At 35.7% G+C, this 23379-nt stretch overlaps 1 protein-coding gene across 27 annotated transcripts in view; it reads left to right on the top strand.

The window, feature by feature from the left end:
* Positions 1–470: 470 nt before the first annotated feature.
* BBX (BBX high mobility group box domain containing) overlaps positions 471–23379 on the top strand; it is a 126932-nt gene continuing 104023 nt past the window's right edge. For 2 of the 27 annotated variants that reach the window (XM_087937395.1, XM_087937389.1), the window contains exons 1-2: positions 632–1090; positions 4034–4106. Coding sequence is in view for 6 of the 27 variants with exons in the window: in XM_087937385.1 (XP_087793511.1) it covers positions 2605–2638; positions 4034–4106 (107 nt within the window). In the remaining 21 variants the exon portion in view is untranslated. Of the gene's footprint in view, positions 1091–1195; positions 1474–2198; positions 2253–2290; positions 2346–2587; positions 2639–2988; positions 3146–4033; positions 4107–8760; positions 8823–23379 lie in introns of those variants that run through there. The other 25 variants (XM_087937400.1, XM_087937390.1, XM_026700810.2 and 22 more) reach the window with 21 other exon arrangements.

Here is a 23379-nt window from a genome sequence, read left to right on the forward strand (position 1 = left end):
TGCCCGGCAGCGCCTCCAAAAGAGGCATTCTGGGCGTTATGAACTTCTCTTTTCGGGATTCTTGGCCTCTGTGGGAGCAGTACAGCTTGGAATAATTTCTGCAACCGCCACTAAAATTCAGTCCCGCGGCAATTGTTTACCAGCTCCCCTCGAAAGTCGTCACACAAAGCCCTGCTTTTCCGTGGGTCATCGCATGCCGGTGACCAAGAAACACACTTCCAGGTCCAAGGGACTTGGGGAGTTTATGACCCCAAGACACCCTCTCACGTCAGTTAATGGACATTTGTATGCGCGTGTACGAGTGCTCGTTTCTTCTCAAGAGACGAGTTCCCCCTTTCTCTTTTCTACCTGCGTCCCCGGCACCAAACTGCCCACAGGTCTAGAAAAGACCGATTTCTAGGTACGTGACCGCATTTGCGTGTATCTGCTCGTGCACGCGCCGCGCGCGGGAGACCGTGTACGGGGCCGTATGTGTGCGCCTCCGTGTGAGTATAGTTGCGTGCGTTTTTCTCTTTGGGTGTAACAGGCGAGCTGTATGGCTGGCTAATCTGTCCTTCAGTCCGCGAGCCAATGGCAGGCTCTCTTCTATAAAAATGAATGTTTTCGGTCTCTGGCTTACATGTACTGTATGTGAAACCAGTGTGCGGTGGGCTCTGCTCAGAGCTTCTCTCTTCACTTTCACATAAAGAAACACTGAGTGGCCACTGCTGTTTAGCGCTCTCCCTCTCTTTCAGTCTTTCTCTCCCCCTCTCTCTCCTTCTCATACACTCACAAGTGGGAGGTAAGTGCCCTAGTCTCCCCCTTTTTTTCCTGAGCGACTCTGGAGAAAAGGCTCCTCTTCCCAACACTTCCCTTTCTATTATTACTCACTTAAAAGCTTTGGGGCAACCCCCCAGGACTCCGTCAAGCAGCTCCGCCGCCGCCGCCGCCGCCGCCAGTAGCGATAGCCGCCACAACCGGCGGGCTGGACTCTTGGCGAGGAAGGCGCAGACCTTTTGACGTCCTTTACCTCTTGCTTCAATTCCCGTTCACTTTCCGCCTCAACGCTCGCCTGTCCCCTGAAACTTTGGATGGGGGAACCCGAGAGAAGGTCAGCGGATGGTGGGTTGGGGTTCCGTGGTGTGTGTCTGTGCGCGCGCGCCCGCCGGGTTTGTGTGTTGGGGGGGTGGGGGAGGTGGGAGAGGCGGAGGAAAGAGGTGAGTTGTAATGCAATGCATTAGGAGGAAAGGCGGCGCGGGAGGGGGACAAGGGTAGGCCAGCCAGTGCCAGGCGGCGTTGGAAAAGCAGCACCTCTCTCACCGCGCAGAGACAGGAGCAGCCGCGGAGGGAAATAAAATAAAAGCTGGCGCCCCACCGGAGGAATGAAAACAACCTTCCCTTTCTCCGGGTGTGTGTGTGTGTGTCTTGACAGGGGCAGCAAGAAATGAAACTTAATTGTAAGAGTGGAGGCACGGAGCTGGTGGGGGCATGTTGGTGCGTTGATTTATTTGCGTTGCGTGGCTCGTGTTTTGTGTCAGAGTGGGCGGCCAGGGGGAAGAGAGAAGCTGGGTGCAGGGCGGAAAGCCATCTAGCGGGGCTCAGTTTAGATTTATGAGTTAGAAATCGGCATTTTCCGGTACAGAATCATATCTTGCCATTACTTTCACTCCCTCCGTTCTGCCATACAAACAACAAAATGTGCAATTATTAGGCGATTCTTTTTTTAAAAAAAGGGAGATAGTGCGACCCGAGAGGAAGAATAAAAGAGATTGTTGGGGGGTGGGGGGAGGAAAGGACGTAGGAGGAGAGAGGCTGTGTCAGGATTTTGCATGAATGTGGGATTATGTTGTGTCAATAAGTTTAAGGTGGAGAGCGAGCGAGGCGGGGGGGGGGGCGAGAGGAAGGCCTTGGCAGTTTAAAGTCCTATTTCTAAAGGTAAGTTGTAACGCCGAATGGTCGCGATGACAGAAAACTTGCAGATTATTTGCCCAGGAAGAAGAATATGTGTCTTGGAGGCGTTATTGAGGTTTCAACCAGCAGACGGGGTGGTAAACTGTTATTTGCTGCTGCGAGATCGGGTCGATGGTAAATTACAGAAATCAGACTTGCATCCTGCTCTCTTCTTCCTCCCTCTTCTCTCCTTCCTCCCGGGTGTTTTATGTGAAACTTGCATAGCTGGATCCAGCATCGGGGCTTTTTTCGGGGGGACAAAACAAAACAGTTGAGCAAAGGGAGATGGAGACGGTCTCCTTAATCCCGGGATCTAGAAAGCGGTAGGTTTGTGTTAGGAATATCTCTGTAACAATCCGCTGCCGTTGAATGTGGAAGGTGAAGTGAAACGGTGCAAAAAGAAGCTGAGGCAACATGTACGACCGAGGGGAGTGTGTATGTGTGTGTGTGTGTGTGTGTATGTGTAGAAGGGGGCTGGAGACAGTAAGGACAGAAACGCTGCCGTCCGTTTTCTTTTTTCTGCCGCGGGGGGGTTGAGGGGGCGGGAGAGCAATTACCGGGTTGCGGTCATTCATGTCACGATCGGCGTTTGGTTCTTGATTGGTTCATTTATTTTTCATTTTCTGTTTTCCTTTAAAAAGTGTAAGGGGAAAATTAGCGACTACTTGCCGGTAGATGTCGGAAAGTTTGTCAGAGACATGCGGGGCGGGTGAGTATGGAAAGGAAAGATGCAGGCTTAGGACGATCACTTGGCCTGGGGTTTTGAAACCATTGCCTGCCCTACCCTTGACATGTTTAGATCCCTGCTCTCATCCCGTGCACGGATGAGATAGGGACAGTTTATCACCCATCCAGACGCTTACTTATGTTTGGGGGATGTCTATGTGCGCGCACGTTTATATATCCCCTCCCCCTTTCCAATCCATCGGTCCCCAAACGCGTTAGAAGATGGAGCTAACACGGGATTCTGAGTTTCCATGTGGCTTCAGCAGCGGCACCTTTCTCCTCCTCCCCGGTGGCAGCAGCCGCGGGATCATAGCTTGGGCCTGCGCGGGGGAGGAGCAGCAGGGAAGTAAGAGCAGCGGCAGAAGGGAGGTGTTTTCTGCCAGTGTGATTCACCAAATATCGCTGGGGAGGCAAAGGGTGTGTGGAGGAGGAAGATGGGGCAGATCCTGTCTCTCTGCCTTCTCTCTTCTGCTTCACGCTCTCCTGCAAGGTGTTGTGTAGACGTCCCCAAGAAAGGTTGAGATTTATATATTGCATGACTGCCTTTCATTAAGCACCCCCCACCCCAGCAAGATGGACTCTTTTCCTCACTCTCTTTCCCTGTGTCTTGTCAGCCTTTAAGATCGACATTTTGTAACTAAGATGCAAACTTGATGGTGACCAGAAGGGGAAAAAAAAGAGAGAAAAGCCCTAGGTTTCTTCTTAGCTGCTCTCCATATTTAATAACCTTGGTCACCCTCAGACCCTCTGGCCCTGCCTACACTTTGCATGGTGGGGTAGGTGGCTAGTTGGGTGGGGGTGGTTTGCAAGCAAAAACTCTTTTCCTTTTCTGTAGGCTGGTGGGAGTCAAATCTTTGTTATTTTTTTTCCTCTTTCTTTGGATTTTCTTGGTGAGAAAAAGGGAACAGGGATTTTAATCAGGAAGTATGCTACAATGTTGCTGCTTCTCCTCTGTAGATCTCTAATCTACAGTTTGGATTCCAGACCAGATTTTATTTGGTCTATGATGGTGATGTAGTTTAAATATATATACATCCCTGATTGAACAATTCCTTCCTGTTTGGATTCTTATTTCAATGTGAGTTCAACTTTCTTGGTATTTGCCATCTTGGATATATTAAATATAGTGGCCCAAGAGAGGGTGAAGGAAAAACAAAAATAAGTCATCCTTCTGATTGCTTAGTCCCAGTGTCCTTTTATAAGCATGATGCTTTTTTTGTTAGTTATTTAGCTTTCCACTTTTTATTTTCTCAAGGCACACAGTGATTCACTTTTTAATATCAACTTCATGTTTGTGGGGGGAGTTAAAAGATGAAGCAAAATAAGTTGTAAGTTTGGGGTTCCATCATTGATATTTCTCTTATTTAATATTTTCTAGGTCATTATCACATGTCAAAGGTTTGGCGGCAGTTTAATTTTCCTGCCCTTGTAATTTTCATTTACCATCCTAGGTAAGTATGTAAACTGAATATACAAATTACTGATAATAATAAGATAAAATCTGTCATTTGGGGGTCAGAGCTGCTTTAACACATTGTAGTTCTTCATAAAACATGGCTCCTGTTAGCACTGGCAGCAAATGTAAGAATATGCACTATATGTACAATATGTGCGAGGTGAATTTCCTTGTTACTATGGAGTGTTAATACATAAATTAGATTTTGTTGAAAACTTGTTTCCAATAAATATTTTAAACATAGAAATTTAGAAAATAATAATCACAGAAAATTCTAAACACTTAAAATTTTTAAGAGATAAAGCTGTCTTCCCAAAGAATTTTTGTTTGTTTATGTGATTAATATTTTGTAACAAATGCCATAGATTATTAAAATAAGCAAAAGAGTTATACAATAAAGTATTTCACAAGTATAACTAGTTGAAATGGTAATAATAATTTAAAAGTTATGGATTAAAAAAAATACAGAGTAGATGTGTGTTAGAACTAGGGAATAAGTTCATCTGATTTTAAAATTCAGATATTCTATACAACACTGATGCTTACTGAAATTTAATTTGCCTTTTTAATATTAATTTTAATTAGTTATTTTTGTTGTACACATAAAAGCTGAGTATTTCTCCCACAGTACTAATAATTAAGTATCCCTACGATGATATATATAATAGATGCCATTCTTATAAATAGGTTAGTGTAATAACTTAGTTGTGACTTCATTCACTCAATATTAGGATGTATGTTTTTTTGGAACTTGGGAAAATTTCATCTCTAAATCCAATTTACTTTTCCCCCCTATAGTTTAATTTTCCAGATTTTAAATATCTTTATATCTCTAAAGCTCTGTCTCATTGGTAGTGACACTGGACAGCATACAACAAAAATGGGAATAAAATGTAAAAAAAACCCATTCATTATTAAAAAGTTTTAAAAGTATAAAGCATATATTACATTAGCTGGATTAGCTAGTCAACTCAAAATCCCACTGGTCCCCTGAGATGACAGAGCCAGGTTTTGAGGAACTTACTGGAAAGTAAGTAGCTATGGAAAGTAAGTAGCTAATGTTCCATAAGGAGGACACCATGGCAAAGAAGGCATGCCTCCACGGGCCCATCAAGTTTAATTCCTGAACAAATGGGATCCATAGCACATTTTTTTTCTGCTGGATTTGAAGGGCAGATGTAATTGAGGTGAGCAGTAACTCAGATAACCTGGCCCCATGTCATGTAGGGTTTAAAGGTCAAAAATAAAACTTTGAATTGAACCTTGAAGCAGACTTGCAACCAATGCAGTTCATAGACCAGAAGTGTAACAATTGGCATCCTAGGAGCACACATAACTGAGCCAATGCATTTTGCACCAACTAAAGTTTCTGGATACTCTTTAAGGGCAACTCCATATAGAATACATTACAGTAATCCATATGGGAGGTGACTATGGCATGAGTGACTGAGCAGAGCCCTCTAATTCATTAATGTGCACCGTTGGTAAATAAAACAAAATTGTGCAAGAGCCATCCTACCCATGACTGTCACTAGCTTTAGCAGGAGTTGTAAGTCCAGAAGGGCTACCAGGTTGCACACTGGGTCTGTCTAGGGTGTCCAACCCCAGCACTAAAGATGTTATAGTCCTAGAATTTGCAAGGCCCCAACCCTAAAGATTCTCTGTCTTGCTGGGTTAAGCTGAAGCCTATTTTTCCTCATGCAGACCTCCATATCCACCAGAATATTCACTACATTGCTTAATTTTCCACTATTAGGAATAGTAATAATAACTATTAATAATTATTAGAACATGGCATCTATAGGAATACTAGTTGTATTTTAGGTCCTACAATTTTTTTAATGTTTATTTATGTAACTGTATTTATAGCCTGTCCCAATCTTGAGAGACTCAGGATATATGAAAAAAGGTCTGAACAACAAAAGTGAACAGAAGTTCACAAAATTAAGGCATCATCAAAAGATCATCAATAAACATGATGGGTGTTTTTGAGATTGGATATTCTAAACTAAGGCCAAACCCACATTGAATAAAATAGATTTGATCTGCTTACAAAATATCAACCAAATTGGGCCTTTTAAACTTCTCTGGTAGGTATTTCATAAAGTGGACTGCCCTGGGAAATCGTATTACTTGGTCCATGCCCCACGAACTTTGTACAGAGGTGAGAATTGTGGCAGACCCTCTCTTTTTATTGTTAGATCAGACTTGCAGTCTTTATTCTGCATCACGTTGCTTGATATATTATTGATATGCCTTATTATGGACTATGTGAATTTGGCTCCATACCTAAATGTTTTTAAAAGGTCTTAGTAGTTCACTCTTACATGAATGGATGCTCATATTTATTTTGCCATTATATATAGGTTATGCAATTGTTTTGGGTAATAAATAGTTCTACTTTTTCTTTTTTCTTTTTCTTAATTTTTTTATTTTATTCAGAACAAAGTTAAACTACATAATCCAAGAAGACCTAAAAGAAAGAAAAACATAAAGCAATCCGAACATTAAAAAAGATGCATCAGAACTTATATTATCCCCTATAGTTGCATACTGATTAATATATTATTACAACATCAGTTCCCACCCCTTGCGAAATGGGCCACCCTGAATTTTTAAATGACTAAATCTATTAACAACTTGATGACTTATCTTCTATATGTTATAGTAATGACAAAGTAGTTAAGGAAAAACAATAATAGTAAAAAAGAACAAAATTAAAGTTTCAAAACTCTATGTTAACAAACTATTATTTTAATCTACTTGTAGAAAATTTACCATGACACCTTAATCCTGAATCATCCCAAAAGTCATAAATAGATTGTCCTGGGTCAAAAATCTATATTTGTTTCTTAATATCTTGTCAGTTGTGGTATTATTAAAAGTAATAAATTAAGTCTCCAGAATAGGTCTATCTTCAAGAGCAAGCAGTAGTAGTCACTAGTTAACTAATAAATCCATCCAATCTCCCTTTATCTGCATCCCTCTTCCAAAAACATATGATACACAATATGATGTGGTTTAATGATTATGTATTAGAAATATCTCATCTCTGTCATAGAAATTTGTTCAGATTCCCTACTACAATATTCTGGCATAAAAAAATCCTTCTACCTCATAGCAGTAGTAAGATAATGGATGTTCAAATCCCTTAATATACAATTACATTAAAATTCTATGCCTTATATGAAGTATGATGATGTAGGAAGGCAAATTGCTTTGTGTTCTTTTACATTGTTGTATTACTGCAGTTTTAAGAAAGTGATGAATACAGAAAACTATACTGTAAGTAATATTTATTGTCCTGACTACCGTGGTATACACACACACACACACACACACACACACACACACAGACACACACACGTATATCTTCATTTATTATGCATTATAAATATGTGATTGTATCAAAGCCTTATAGGTTTAAAACTTCTTTGAACGAACTATCATAGGTTAGTTTTTAGAGGCAGCTTAGGGTTTAGTAAAAATAAATGTAATTTTTAAAGACAGTGCTGAAGTAATTGTAAATTTGCATTCTAAGTTGTAAATGTCCAGAATCTCAAATATATACAAATAGTCCTCAACTTATAACCATTCATTTAGTGATTGTTTGAAGTTACAACGGAACTGAAAAAAGTGGCATAACCATTTTCCATACTACTATTGCAGCACCCCATGGTCACATGATCAAAATTCAGACCCTTACCAACCGCTGAATATTTATAACAGTTGCAGTGTCCCAAGTTCATGTGATCATATTTTGCGACCTTCTGACAAGCAAAGTCAGTGGGGAAACTTGATTCACTTAACAACTGTTTTACAACAACTGCAATGTTTCACTTAACAACTTGTCAAGAAAGGTTAGAAAATGGGTTAAAATTCACTTAATAACTGTCCTACTTAGCAACAGAAATTTCGGGCTCAGTTATGGTTGTAAGTCAAGGACTTCCTGTATATCATCACATCTTTGAGTACATGTTTTCAAGTCAAGATGTTGAATTGTTATTAGTAGTTTTAATAAGTTTGGATTTAGGTAAACATTGTTTGTTTATTTATTTATATCCCACCTTTATAACTTTTACAAATAACTCAAGGTAGCATACATATCCAATATGCCTTCCTCCTTATATTTTCTCCACAACAACCCTGTGAGGTGAATTAATAGCAGAACTATCAACTAAATTCCAGTATTGACTTAATCTTTACATCTTTTATACTGTGTTTGAGTTGAATACATAAGGTTCATCTTTCAATTAAACTTAACCATGTGGAAAGCATGGTTAAGTTTGACTCAAATTCAAAGCTATTTGAGATTACAATTAATGAATGCAGATTGACTTTATTCTACATATGTTCATTTGGCAGAATATACTAAATTAGTATCCTTAGGGTATTTAAATAGAATCCAGATAAATGCAGGTGTTTGTAAATAGGTAACTAGAATTGATAATTGTTTAGCTACTTTACAGCAGAGCTGCTTTTTAAAAGAGCTTTTTGATCTTGACTGTTGATGAATTCAAAGATAGTGACTGGTGGAGATTGTTTTTGCACACTTGCAGCTAGTGTACAGTACCTCCTACTATTTTTCCTTAGCCAATAAGATGGTAAAGTTATCCAGGGCTTAATTAAATCCTGTCTTAATTACTGCAGGAAACTTCTACAAGTAGTAATTAGTTGAAAAAGTGACAGCTAGGCTGCTGTCCCATACAAGGTATAAGAAACTTATTTTCATCTTTAATACCCTAAAGGTTCAACAATAGCCTAAAGGTGAAGCTTAAAGTACAACTAAACTATGTTTTTATTTATAAACTTGCCAGTAATCATAATCTGCAGGAGAGGTCTTACTGACAATTTTCCTGGTATCGGATGCTTGTTCTGTTGTTTATTTATTAGATTCATATGTTTATTTTTGTCAGAAGCTCAAGGTGGCACGCAATGTTTCCTCATCTCATTTCCAGTAACAATGATCCTGTGAGGTGTGTTGTGCTAGCAGGCTGGGCGAAAGGGCTTCTATACTGCTTCTGGGTTCTCAGTTGGTCCGTTCTATCTTCCAGTTAAAAAAAAAATCTAGAAAGATATTTCACAAGGTCAAAATGTTAGTTATCAGTTAGTTTAAGAACTCTTTGTTTTGTTTGCTACTTTGTGGGTTCATTTGAGCCAAAATAGATGATTAATGGAATAAATTAATGTCAATAAAGTTACAGTTTTGAAGCACTTCAGATGTTATGTTCACATTGCACAAATGATGCTCCTTAGTTCAGTGCAACTTTCATCAGGTATAACTGACAAAGACCGGCATTCTCAATTATATTTTATCATATCTGGGGATGTTGAATTAGAAAGGCTGTGAATGCATAACTTGTATTTGTCTGAATATTATAATCCATCATAGTTCATAGAAAAGACGTCTATACTAATCAGAGATCTGTCATCCATATTTAAAAGCAGGGACCATTATGTAATATTACTCTGATGCTCAGTAACAAATTAATGCAAAAACTTTGGAAGCTTCTTTCTTTTACAGCATGTGATTCATGTTATTTTACTTAACCGGGAGAATTGTTTTCTAAGTCTGAATGTTCATGACCGGAAGATTCAGTCAGCCTCTTAAAAAACTATACAAGACTTCTGGGAGACATCATCTGTTGATCTGGTATGAAGTACTATCAGTATGTTGATGATACTCAGTTATACATTGACACCCAGCCAAGCTGAAAATGCTATTAAAATCCTGAACCAATGACTGGAGATTAGTAGTGATTAAATTCTCCCAGGTCAGAGTTGCTGTTTATCAACAAATATCTGGTGGCTTTGGTACAAGTAATTATTCCTGGCAGAGTTGCAGTTCTCCCCTGAAAAGGTAATTTGTGACATGGGAGTTCTATACAGAATTCCTCTCCTTGTATTGTGCACTAGAGTAGTGATGGCCCCAACCTGTGGAATAGTGTGCCACATAAACAGTTGCAGCCCGATCCTACCTAACATTTTGCAAGATTGTGAAGACCTATTCCATGGTCCCTTTGGTCTTGATGGATGACATTTAGGAATTATGTTTTTGTTGATACTCATTTGGTTGCTTTTATTGCACATCATCAAACTTGATTTACATAGTGATTCATGGATTGTGTGGAAAAAATACATTATCAGGTGAATTAATTCCATTCAAAATCATGAATCAGATGTCAAGAATACAGTAATGTACAAAAATTTATAAGTTGAGATTCTGTTTCCTATTTTTGGTTTTGCTGTCTACCACATCTAAGTTAAATGCCAGCTAGTTCAATCAGAGACTTTGAAAACAAGATGAAGATTCTCTAAGTACAGTTACAACTTCTGGGTCATACATGAATACAACCAGTATCAGTGATCAGAATGGAACATGTTAGAAACTAATTCAGCACCTGTCAGGTAAGATGGGAAATTTCCCCTGCTTTAGAATATCCCAGACTTGATCCTGACTCTTTAGGTAGAGCAATTGGTTAATTGATTCAACACTAGCCTGCTTTCAGACTGTCCCCAGAAGCCTATTTCTTTTTCTAGTGTGCTCATCTCCGTGCACAGAGCTGGCTTTGCCTGCAAACAGTTAACCCTGACAATAGCTCTGTGTCTACTGCAGATAGAAAAGAGCAGCAGGAGTCATAGTAATTTAATGCAATAGATCCATAGAAAATAATTGATGGATATTGTTCTGTTGGTCGTGTGGAGGAAAACAATACTGTTTATTTTCAAGTTTAATTGAATATTCAAAAATACAGCATGCTTTGCTATGTGCAAGGTGGACCAGAAAGATTTTTATGGGCCTCAGCAGTGTAATTATTTTGTATTTACTGATGAAGTGAAATATACAGGCTTGCACTGTTATGTAATAATTATGGAGAAATCATTTGGGCATGTGCAGACAGTAAAGATATAAAACATGGGAAGCATAAGAGCGAGTGTAATCAATCCCTGTGGAGATGACAAGGTCATCATCTGGTACAATATTCCAAGTTCTGTACATGACTCTTAGCAGAAAATGTAAGCATTCATTTTGAAACATTCCTTAGAGGAGAGCAAGAGTGGACTTAAATGGGCGGTTAGATGCAAAATACGTACCAATTGTACTACTGGACAATACAATTAAGCATGGGTGTCAGTGGCAACAATATTCTATGAGGCTATAAATGAGGGATAGTAACTGAAAAAAATAGCATGTCAGGGACCTTATCCAGATTATCCACAAAAGATGGCTACAATTAATGATACAATTTATCCTAAATTTTAATCGTTTTTCTACTAGATTGTCCATATAGGTTGCATACAATAAATGCAATTCAGGCACTTCGTTACATTCTAGGCTAGAAATAGCAAAAGTTTGGCTATCCCCACAGTCACACGATCACAATTCAAATAATTGGTAACTGGCTCACAATTACAAAAATCACAGCATACTATGGTCATACGGTCACGGTAACCCTCATTGCTATTTTCCATTTTTTATTGATTTAGATTTTCACCTCATACGATAAAAGACACATTTAAAGAAAAAAAAAAGGAAAAAGAGAAAAAATACAGAAACCCCCCCCCCAAAGTTAGGGAAATATGAATTACTTCCAATCTTCTTTTCAACAGATAATTACAATCTTATTGTTCCTCCTCCCTCTTAGATGTTATACAATCTCCTTCAGCCTCTCATTTAATCTTTATTTAAATCTTCAACTTGATAAATCCATTTCACTCCTTTCTGCTTTCAGCAAAAAGCCTATATAAGGAATCTTTCAGAAAAGTTTTTGCTGTTTTCTTTTGTCTGATCAAACAGGTCAGTTTTGCCATTTCTGCAAATTCTGAAATTGTCCTTTTTTCCAATTAATTTTTTATTTTTATTTTTTTAAAAACATCTCTTGGTGAACAATGTGGTTCCAGGTTTTTACATTTCAGTACAAACATGACCATAGTTACATATTCATTTTTTGTATTCAATTTCATCTCGTATTATTATTTATTCCATTTTCCTTTAAATATTCTCAAATATTCTTATATTCATTACACTTATTTTATTCAATTCCAATTCATATCATAACATTTCATTTTTCTTTAAATATTTTCATATCTTGTTTTACAATATTATCTAAGATTCTTATTTCATTTCTATATTTATTAAACATATTTACTCTTATCTGTCACATTTGCAATTTTATTACATACTATTATTCCATTCATTGTTCACTATGTTCCATCCTAATTCTAATAATCCAAAAGTTGTCCCCTTTAATTATCAATTTGAGTTTGCCACCCCTTTACCTTATACACTCCCCCAATTTATTATCTTTAAATCCTTATAAAGATTTACCATAATATAGTCATTTTTTAATTATCACATTCTACATTAACAATAATCTCCTAACTACTAAATATCACATATGCATATATATATTTGAATCAGATTCCGCATGGTATTCTTTTACTTAATTACATTCTAAATCATCTATTTGTTTCAAAAATATTGCTCTATTCAGTTAATTTTAGAAACTGATAATCGTCTTTCCATTACAGTTCTCATAACTCATTTTAACTTTATTCATCGCTTTATTAAATATCAATTAATATACTTAGAATAAATTCCCATTTCCATATTTATTTCAATTAAATCTATATATAACAATAATCCTTAGGAAAAAAATACCAGTTCCACTCTTTTCTATTTTTAAATCTATGTTCTTGTTATATCACCACACGTTACCTTCCAGAATCCCCTTTCCTGTTTTCTACCCATTGTCTCTCATCCTCCTGATTATATAATTTCTTTTCATTTTTGTTTTCTTTCTGCTTCCCATCATTTTCTGGTCCTTTCTCTTAATTCCCCTTTTTTCCTATATTATTTCCCTCCATTTCTTATTCCAATTATTTGTTTTATTCCCCTCCCTCTCTTGATTTTTTTCTCTGTAATTCCCTTTTCTGCTGCTTCCTTTTCCTTTGTTTAATTTTCCAAACAATTCCCCTTTTCATTATCACATCAAACCTCAAGTTTTTATCTTTAATTCTCTCCCCCCCTTTTAATATTAATTGTTCCACTTGTTCGTTAAGTCTGGTTTCCTCTTTTCTAACTCCTCCCCCTCTGGTTCTCTTTATTCTTCAATCTGCGTCACCATTTCTAATTTTTGTAGTGTAATACTGCATATTTCCAAGCTTTCTTTCATCATCCTTCATATTTTGTAGTTCCAATTTTATTTCTACACATAATTCTCCTATTTCGTACACTTCTTCTTCTTCCCTCCCTTTCTTTAATATTTATGTCCAATCCACTTGTCCAGGAGTTTATTACAACCAGCGTCTCTTATATTTAATTTCAACAGTCAGTGTCCATAAGTCTTTGTTTACAGGTTACTTCTGTTAATTTCTTTTCTAACTTTTTCCCAAAGTCACCAAATAATCCCAGGGCAATTTCTTCACATTTTTTTTCCTTGTAATGTTCTAGTAATTAACTTTTCAGGGTTTTAATTTTATTGTCATGGAATTTCTTTTATTTCCTTTCAAATTCCAATTTTAAAAAAACCAAGCACTTTTCAAAGAGTCACTGAAATTTTTCCTTTACCATTAGATGGTGCTCTCACTTCTGTTTCCACATTCCACCCTTTCTTTTCACTTTCCCCCCCTTTTTAAGCTGTTATTAATTTAACTAATTCCAGTTATTAGCTATTATTTCTTTTTAATACATTCAATTCCAGCATTTAGTTATGCCTATTAGTGCCAAAATCCAAATAATTATCCAGTTTAATTTCCAAGCCTTTTATAATCCAATCTTTTCCTCTGAATTTTTGACCTCCAAATAAATTCTTTTCAAAGTCCAAAGTCAATTTTACAAGTTCCCAATTTTCTTCACTCTCTCTCTCTCTCTGGTCACCACTTCTACAATCTTTCATTAAAAAATTCTTTGTTTCTTAATTCCGGGGTACCTTAATTTCCATGTATTTTGCCTGGTTCACACACCGCTCACTGCTTCACTGCTCCAGCAGTCTTAGTTTTCCGGAGTGCCTCCTGTCTTCATGGTGGCCATTTTTGACCACTGCTGCAACTTGTCTTTGGAGGGGGTTTACCTTGTCAGAGAGGGGAGATGAGGCTCCCCTTGACCCTCCAGGCATTCTTCACCATCCCTTTCTTCACCACTCCTCCAGGGTGCTTCTGTTCCCTATTGGGACCAACAAGTGAACACAGAGCAAAACCACGCATGATTGTGGATTCCACTCCAACGCGATGGAAGCACAACTGGAAGTCCCAAATTCTGATATTTTCAAAGTCTGTTCCTTCACTGTGGGAATTTTAGTATTCTTAAGTTGTTGTGTATGCAATAATTTTGTTGCAGCTCTATATAGAATAACTTTACTATTAGTCGATTGAGTCGAGGTAACAGTCAGATAAAGGAGAGCATAGTCTGTAGCTATCTAGTGGACAGAGCAAAAGGCTCTGAAGGGACTTTCCCTGTGTTGTGGTAATGTTGACAGTTTGGGCTTTATGTGGTCATGTTTTCTATGTGGACTGACTTTTCTAATTCATGGTCCGTACGTCCTAATGAAAAGAATTCTGGTTTCTTTGTAATATGAATCCTTAAAATCCTTTGCACCATTGTTTAAATTAATACCCATAATTTTTTAGCTTTCTCACAATTCCACCTTGATAAAATGTCCCTCATGCTTTTCACATTTCCAACACTACCTTGAAACACCTTTATATATTTTTTTATAATTTCTCTGGTTTTGTATACCAATGATGCATTATTTTATTAAAAATTATCTTAAATAATACAGTGTAAATTTAATCCCAGTTACCCACATTCTCCCAAGAATAATCTTTATTATATCCAAAACCAATAGCTCATTTTGTTTTTTCAAATCTTAACAAGAGTTTATACATTTTTGCTATTATGTGTTCATCATCATGGATGTATAATTTAATTTCAAATTCCATTTTGTTTTTTTAAATTCCAATTGTCTTTTTGTCCATATTAAATCTTTTTTTTTAATTGTGCATATGAAAACTACTGAAAACTGATTTCTGCAGTCAGTTATTCTCTTGAGTTCATCTTAATTTCTTCATCTCTTATGTATTAATAAGTCTTGATATGTTAGCCATTTCTCTCTATCTGCTGTTTCTCTTCAGTATAATCCTTCCTTTGCTGAGGCCAGTAAAGATACTTCAGGCACAATCTGGGCTTGTAATTTATTCTATATCCTCAATATGTCACTTCTCACGTAGTAATTTCTAAAATCCACATTTTAACTTTATTGTACCATAAAAACCTATGCCAACCAAACCTCTTGTTATGACCTTCCAATTTCTCCACTCTGGCTTCCAACAATCAAAGTCAGCAAGCAAAGTCATTGACAGTTTATCTATCTATCTATCTATCTATCTATCTATCTATCTATCTATCTATCTGATTTGTCAATCACTTACAAGATAACAGGTGTAAGTATAAACATATTTATGAATACATGAGATGGATACGTATAAGAAAAATAAAAAGAAACAATAGGACAGGGATGGTAGACACGATTGGTGCGCTTATGCATGCCCCCTACAGGCCTCTTAGGAAAGGGGTGAGGTCAATAGTAGATAGATTTTGGGGTTTGGGGAAGAAACCACAGAGTCAGGTAGAGTATTCCAGACATTAACCACTCTGTTGCTAAAGTTGTATTTTCTGCAATCAAGTTTGGTGCAGTTAACCTTGAGTTTGCATCTCTTGTGTGCTCTTGTATTGTTATGGTGGAAGCTGAAATATTCATTTACCGGTAGGACATTGCAGTGTATGATTTTATATATTATATTTAGATCGGACTGAAGGCGGCGTAGTTCTAGATTTTCTAGGTCTAGAGTTCAAATCTGGTGACATAAGGTATTCTGCAATGAGTAGAAGAGCAGAGAACTCTTGTGAAATATTTCTGGACTTTCTCAACTGTGTTAACAGTCTAATGATCATCATTTGCATCCTTCTGCCAGCTGACAAGCAAAGCTGATGACTTGCGATGTGCTGACTTGCAATGGCAGTTCTAGTTGCAATTATTAGGTGAATCCTGCATGGCCATTAGGTCAGTGTCACATGATCAGATGACCTTGCTTGCCAGAAACTTTGCATCAGATGACTTTGCTTGCCAGAAACTGGCAGAAGGATGTAAATGATGATCATGTGACATTGCATCTAATGGCCATGCAGGATTCACCCAATAACTGCAACTGGAACTGCCATCGCAAGTGCAGTCACATGTCATTGTACTTTATAACCATTCTGCTTAATGATGAGTTTCTGGTCCGAATTGTTGTTAAGTGAGGACTACCTGTAAGTTTCACTTACTGATTGTACAAAGAAACAAAAATGATTTATTTTTAAATTCTTCTATAGCAGAGTAAATATGGCTACTTTAGAACAGGTTTAGATTATGTAGATATAGTATTTTTTATTCCATATTTTTATATGGAATATAAAATTTATATCTTTATAAATAACCCAAGGCAGTGAACACACCTAATACCACTTCTTCCTCTTATTTTCCCAACAACAATAATTATGTGAGCCAAGTTGTGTTGAGAGAGCATAATTGGTCTAAATCCCTCAAATGGCTTGCATCCCTAAGGCAGGACTGGAATTCATGGTCTCATGGTTTCTAGCCTAGAGCCTTTAGCCATGGTTTCTAGCCTAGACCGAACTGGCTTAGGTGAGAAAATAATTTTTTGATGAAGCATTGCCACTGTACAATGTAAAGACAATGCTTCTATGTTGTTGTTTTTAAGGGAAAAACCTGTTTAAACCTACTTGAATTACATGGCAGGAAACCAAAATAAATGTGATAGAGTTTAAAACAATTAAATTAAAAATATCTAGAATCCTATACATGCTTTCCTTAAAATCTTACAAAAGACAATTATATCTTGATTCTGTGATGGATGTATATGCAGTACAATAAGTTGCAATTAACTGGCCTTTTGTGTGGAGAAGAGATATTCCATATTTGGAAATTTAGCCGGTTCTCTAGAGCAAAATTTTTGAGTTGGGGATTGTGCATATTTTAAAGTGGTCAAAAGGAAAAGAAAACTCTGATTGCATGAGTGAAAGTATGTCTGTGCATTACTATTTATTCAGCTGTATAAAAAATATGCCTCCAATTCAAATTTTCTGAATTTTTATATGCCCTAATAGTATCAGAGCTTCAGGAATTTGATTGAAGTAGTGGCATAATTGCAGAAAAAGATGGATAATTTCTTAGTTTATTTATTAATGGGGCCAGTTGAGTAAATATTAATCTAAATTATCTAAAAGCCTAATCATGCTGTATATAAATGCCACAAACCTTGGCTCATTTTATCATACTTTGGTTTTCATCATGCATTCTTTAGGGGCACAATTTATGAGAATGTCCTTTAAAAAAGTCATTTATACCTATTAGTTTGGAAAAAAGTTTCAAAACTATTTCTTTTCTTTTTTTTAATTTTATTGGTTTTTTAAAAAAAAATATAAACAAACAAAACATAAAAACGTCAAGCTATCTTCCATAGGTGTACATACAGTGTGCCGGTTGGTTTACAAATTGTTTTGTGCTTCCATTTCGTAGTCTTCAATTACAGTTACATTACATATAATCTCATATTGTCAATCAAAAATTAAATACCTTAGTATCATTATTAATCAATCATTTGACTATACTTTTATTCATTCATGTTTTACAAGATAACCATAATTTACTTAGTTTATTTTATAACAGTTCATATTATCATCCCAAATCTATCCTAAAATCATTTTGTAGATATAATAAGAAAGAAGTACATCTTTATATATTTATTATTTTCTAAAAGTCTACATATTTCTTTACTGTACTTTATTGTCTAACCATTGATAGAAAAGATCCCAAATTTTATAAAATTGTTTATCCTCTTGTTCTCTAATTTCAAATGTCAATCTACACATTTCAGCACATTCCAATATTTTCTTAATAATTTCCTCCTGTGATGGTATTTTCTCATTTTTTCCAGTTTTTAGCAAATACAATCGTAGCTGCTGTTAATACATTTACAATCAGGTATTTCAAGTCTTTACTATATATTTCAGGTAAAATGCCCAATAAAAATATCTCTGGTTTCAAGTCAATATGTTTTTTTTTTGTCTTTTTTTCCAACCACATGTGGATTTTAGTCCAGTATTTTTTAGCATCCGCACAAGTCCACCACATATGGTAATATGAGCCAGGTGTCTGATGACATTTCCAACATTTTTCGGATTTATTCTTGAATATTCTTGCTATTCTTGTCCAGGGGAAATGCCACCTGTAAAACATCTTATACAAATTTTCTTTATATGCTGTTGACATTCTCATTTTATAACTTTGAGACCACAATTTTTGCCATTTCTCTAAATCAATCCCATATCCAAAATCCTTCCCCCAAGCAATCATAACTTAATTTAACTTGTTCTTCTGGTTTAATTTCTAATAAATATCCATACAATTTTTTAATCACCTTTTCATCAGTACCTGTCAAAATCTTATCTGTCAGTCAGTTTATCATAGAAACCTTCTGTTTTAGATTCTTTATCATACCTTAAATGTATTTACGCATATGAGAACCAATTCATCTTTATACCTTGTTCCTCTAATTTTTGCATAGATTTAAGTTCACCCTTTTCATTCAATATTTCACCATATCTAACTGTTTGTTCCTTTTTATATATTATAGGATAAGAAAATGCTTCAAGAGTCGATAACCAGATTGGAATTTTCAAATAACATTGTCTTTTAATCTTCTCCCAGTTTATCCACAGAGACTCCCGTATATAATGTCTTCTAAAATACCCCTGTGTTTTAGTTCCTTTATACCATAAAAAAGCATGCCACCCCAACAACAAATCATGTTCTTCTAATGTCAACAATCTAGTATTTCTTAGTGTTATCCATTCCTTAACCCACATCAAATTGTAGCTTGGTAGTACAACTCCCAATTAGGCAAACCAAATCCTCCTCTAATTCTAGCATCTTGCAAAAGTTTTAACTTTATTCTCACTTTCTTACCTTGCCATATATATTTCAACACAATTTTATTTAAATCTTCAAAGTAGTCTTTTCCAAGCCTAATTGGAATTGTTTGAAACAAATATAAAACTCTGGGTAATATATTCATATTGATTGTTGAAATTCTCCCTATTAGTGACAGTTGTAAATTTTCCCATTTCGCCAAATCTAGCGCTATCTGCTGTTTAAGTTTAATATAATTATTCTCTTTTAATGTACTACATCTTGCTGTCAAATATATCCCCAAGTACTTGATCTTATTCATGACCTGAATTTTCAATAGATCTGCCAGTTCTTCCTTTTGTTTTAATAGCATTTCTTTGTCAAAATCTTTGTCTTATCTTTATTTATTTTCAAACCAGCCACCTTTCAATATGTCTCTATCTTTTCTATCAATTTTGATGCTGTTTCTAAAGGGTCTTCTAAGATGAAAACCAGATCATCCGCAAATGCTTGCAGCTTAAATTCTTGCTTTTTGATTTTCATTTCTTTTATATTCTTTTCATCTCTAATATTTCTGTTTAACACTTCCAAAATTAACACAAACAACAAAGGTGATAGTGGGCACCCTTGTCTTGTTCGTTTTCTTATATTAATAGAGTCTGTCAGTTCTCCCTCTATCAGTTCTCCCTCTACCTTTGCCGTTTGCTTATAGTATATAGCTTCTATTGCTTGAATAAATTTTCTAGCAAAACCCATCTGTTCCAACAGTAATAACATGAATCGCCAATTCACATTATCAAATACCTTCTGTGCATCTAAAAATATCAGTGCCATTTGTTTTTCAGGATGTGCCTCGTAGTATTTCAAAGTATCCAAGATCACTCTCATATTGTCTTTAATTTGTCTCTGGCAGAAATCCATTTTGATCAGGATGGATAAAATTATTTAAATATTTTTTAAGTCTTTCTGCCAATATTGAAGCAAAGATTTTATAATCTGCATTTAGTAGAGAAATGGGTCTACAGTTCTTAATTTGTAATGGGTCGGCCTCCTCTTTTGGAATAAGTGTAATATAGGCTTCTGACCATGATTTAGGTATCTTCTTCTTTAACATAACTTCCACTAGCAATGGAAGATTCAACTATTCTTGTAATGTTTTATAAAATTCTGCCAGAAGTCCATCTGGACCTGATGCCTTTCCATTATTTTGCTTCTTGAGTGCTTCAGTTAGCTCCATCATCGTTATATTCTAACATTTTTTTCAGTCTCTTTAGGTATTTGAGGTAAATTAGCATTTTGTAAGTACTGCTTAACTCTTTCCTCATCAATATTCTCTTGCATATATAATTTCCCATAGAAGTCTCGAATGATTTCCTTCTTCTCTTTGCTACCATGGCAAACTTGTCCTTGGTCATCTATTAATTGCAATATTTTCCTTGATTCTTTCTCCTTTCTCAATTTGTATGCTAACCATCTACCTGGTTTGTTTGCGTCTTCAAAGTAGTTCTGTTTAGCACCTCTAATTTTCTGTGCTAATTCTTCTTTTTCTATTTGACCCATTTTGTGTTTAATTATATCCATTTTTAGCTTAATGTCCTTTTTCTGTGGCATTTTCTGTAGCTCTTATTTTTCAAGTCTTTTATGCTCATCCTCTAGGGCCTTAGAGGCTAGCCTTTTCATAGTATTTCTTTTCCTTGTGTAATCTATTATCAAGCCTCTAACGTATACCTTCATTGTATTCCATACATTCTGAATTGATGTATCTTCTTTTTTGTTTTCTCTAAAGAAAAAAGGCAATTCTTTCTCCATCCACCGTGTGAAGTCTTTTTTCCTTTAAAATAGTATTATTTAACGTCCATCTAGATCTTCTTTTTTGTCCTTTCCATTTAATTGTCATTGGATTGTGATCTGCCCAAGTACTTGTTTCAATATTTATTTCTTGAATGTTAGATATTAATTCTGTTAACACCCATATTACATCTATTCTGGGCCATGATAAGTGTCTATTTGAATAGAAGGTGTATTGTTTAGTTTTAGCATTTCTTTCTCTCCATATATCTTTTAAATTTATTTCATCTACCATTTTAAAAAAAGATTTAGGGAGAGTCTTTCTGTTTTGCTTTATTGTTTTCTGTGCTGTATAGTCCAATTTATTGTCTACAATTCCATTAAAATCTCCCATCATAACTATATTAGCATAGTCCAGTTCAATTATTTTCATATGTAATTTTTTATAGAATTCTTCTTGTTTGTCATTCGGAGCATAAATTGCAATCAGGAATGTTTTCATATTATTGCCCGTTATTTCCACCATTAGTATTCTTCCATCACCATCGGTATAGATCAATTTTGCTGGGGTAGTCTCTTTAATATATAAAACCACTCCTCTTTTCTTACATTGGGTCAAGGAAGTAAATATTTTCCCTAATTTTGGCTGTACCAACAATTGCTCATATTGTTTTTTAATATGTACTTCTTGTAGACAAATTATATCTAATTTTAATTTCTCTAATTTATGAAAGGTTTTTCTTCTTTTAACGGCTGAGTTAAGTCCATTTATATTAATTGTAATCAATTTTTTCTCTTCCATGGTTATATTTTATAGTTAAGTTTAGTAGCTCTCGTAGATCTTAATTCACGTTGTTCTTTGGCTTTCACCTTTCCACCTACTGCATCTTCTTCTTTTTCAGTCGCCATTTGGCAGTCCTCTTGGAATTCAATTAGTGAGATCTCTTTTTCTGCCTCTTCCTCTTTCCTTCCCAAAAATTCTGTATAAAATAATTCTGCTTTCTCAATTGAGTCAATTCTGTGTCTCTGTTCTTGCCCTGTGAACATTAAACCTTCTGGAATCAGCCATCTATAATTCACCTCTTTTTTAAGTAGCATTTTAGTCAGGAATCGGTATTCTCTTCTCATCTCTCTCACTCTTCTAGGTATTTGTTTCAAGACCGCAATCTCCTTGTCTTTGTATTTCAATGTTTTCTCTTTTGACACTTGCAATATTTGCATTTTAATGGCTTTCTTTGTAAATTTAATGTGAACTTCTCTTGGTAAGGTATTTCTCATCACATATCTTGTAAAAACTCGATAAACCTCATCTATTCCATCCATCATCTTCTCTTGAGTTATTTCCAAAGGTTCAGCCAGTATTTCTATCATTATCTCAGCTAGGTTTTGTCCTTTTTCTTCCTCTACATTTTGGAATCTAAGATAGAATTCTGATCTATCCATCTCCCATCTCAACATACCACTTTTATCTTGTTCAACCACCATTAATCTATTATCAGTATCTCCAATCTTCTTATCTCTTTGTTTATCTTTTTCTTCAATTTTTTGGAATCATCATACTTCAACATCATTTGTTGGATGTTCTCCACTTTTTCATCAGTTTTCCCTGTTCTTTGTTCAATGTTCTTTGTTCATTGTTCTCTGTTCTTTGTTCAGTGTTCTCTATCCTCTTTTCAGTATTCTCTGATCTTGCTTGAATATTTTGAATTCCTTGCATAATCATCTGCAGAGGCACTTTTTCTTGTTCTTTTTCTTGCTTTAACATTGTCTGTATTGAACGTTGTCCTCCAGATGGTTGAGAGGAAGAAGTAAAAGTTGAAGAACCAGGAGCTAAAAATTTCTTACTCATTTTAAGCAATTCAAAATCTTCAGGTTCTTCTAAACCGTAATCCAATTGTGAAGTAACCAATTATAGTTCAAAATAAAAATAGTAGAAAAAAGAAGCCCAATAATAATAATAAAAAAGGGGGAAAAAAGGAGGACAAAATTTCTTCAGGTTCTTGTATACCTTAATTCAATCAATAATTAGACAAAGAAAAAGACTTAAGAAAAAAGAAAAAAAAAAAGGAAACGGAAAAATTCTTCAGGTTCTTCAACACCTTAATCCAATTGAAAGATCTCAAATAGAAAAAAGTGCATAAAAATAACCCAGAAAGGTAGATGAAAAAACAAAAATACCAGGAAAGGAAGAAAAAAAAAGGCTTTTAAGGCTTTCCCTTTAAAATAAAAAGCAAACGTAGAGATTGGACTTCCAAAAAAAAGAAGAAAGAAAGAAAAACAAAGACAAGCTCCAACAAAGCCAAAAAACCCAAATAGTTATTACAAAAAAAGGTTAAAAAAAAACACAATAAAGCTGGTGAGGAGGGATAGCACAACTTAGGAAAAGTAAAAAGGGCACACTGCACTTTGATTATCACACTGTTTGATTATCCAAGGCTCTTATTATAACTCTCTTCTCCAAAAACTTATCACCTTTTCCCCCCTACGTTTCAACACCAGACTCCAGCT

The sequence above is a fragment of the Pseudonaja textilis genome, chromosome 7, assembly GCF_049901715.1.
Source record: "Pseudonaja textilis isolate UNSWEBS1 chromosome 7, rPseTex1.2, whole genome shotgun sequence".
Lineage (NCBI taxonomy): Eukaryota > Metazoa > Chordata > Lepidosauria > Squamata > Elapidae > Pseudonaja > Pseudonaja textilis.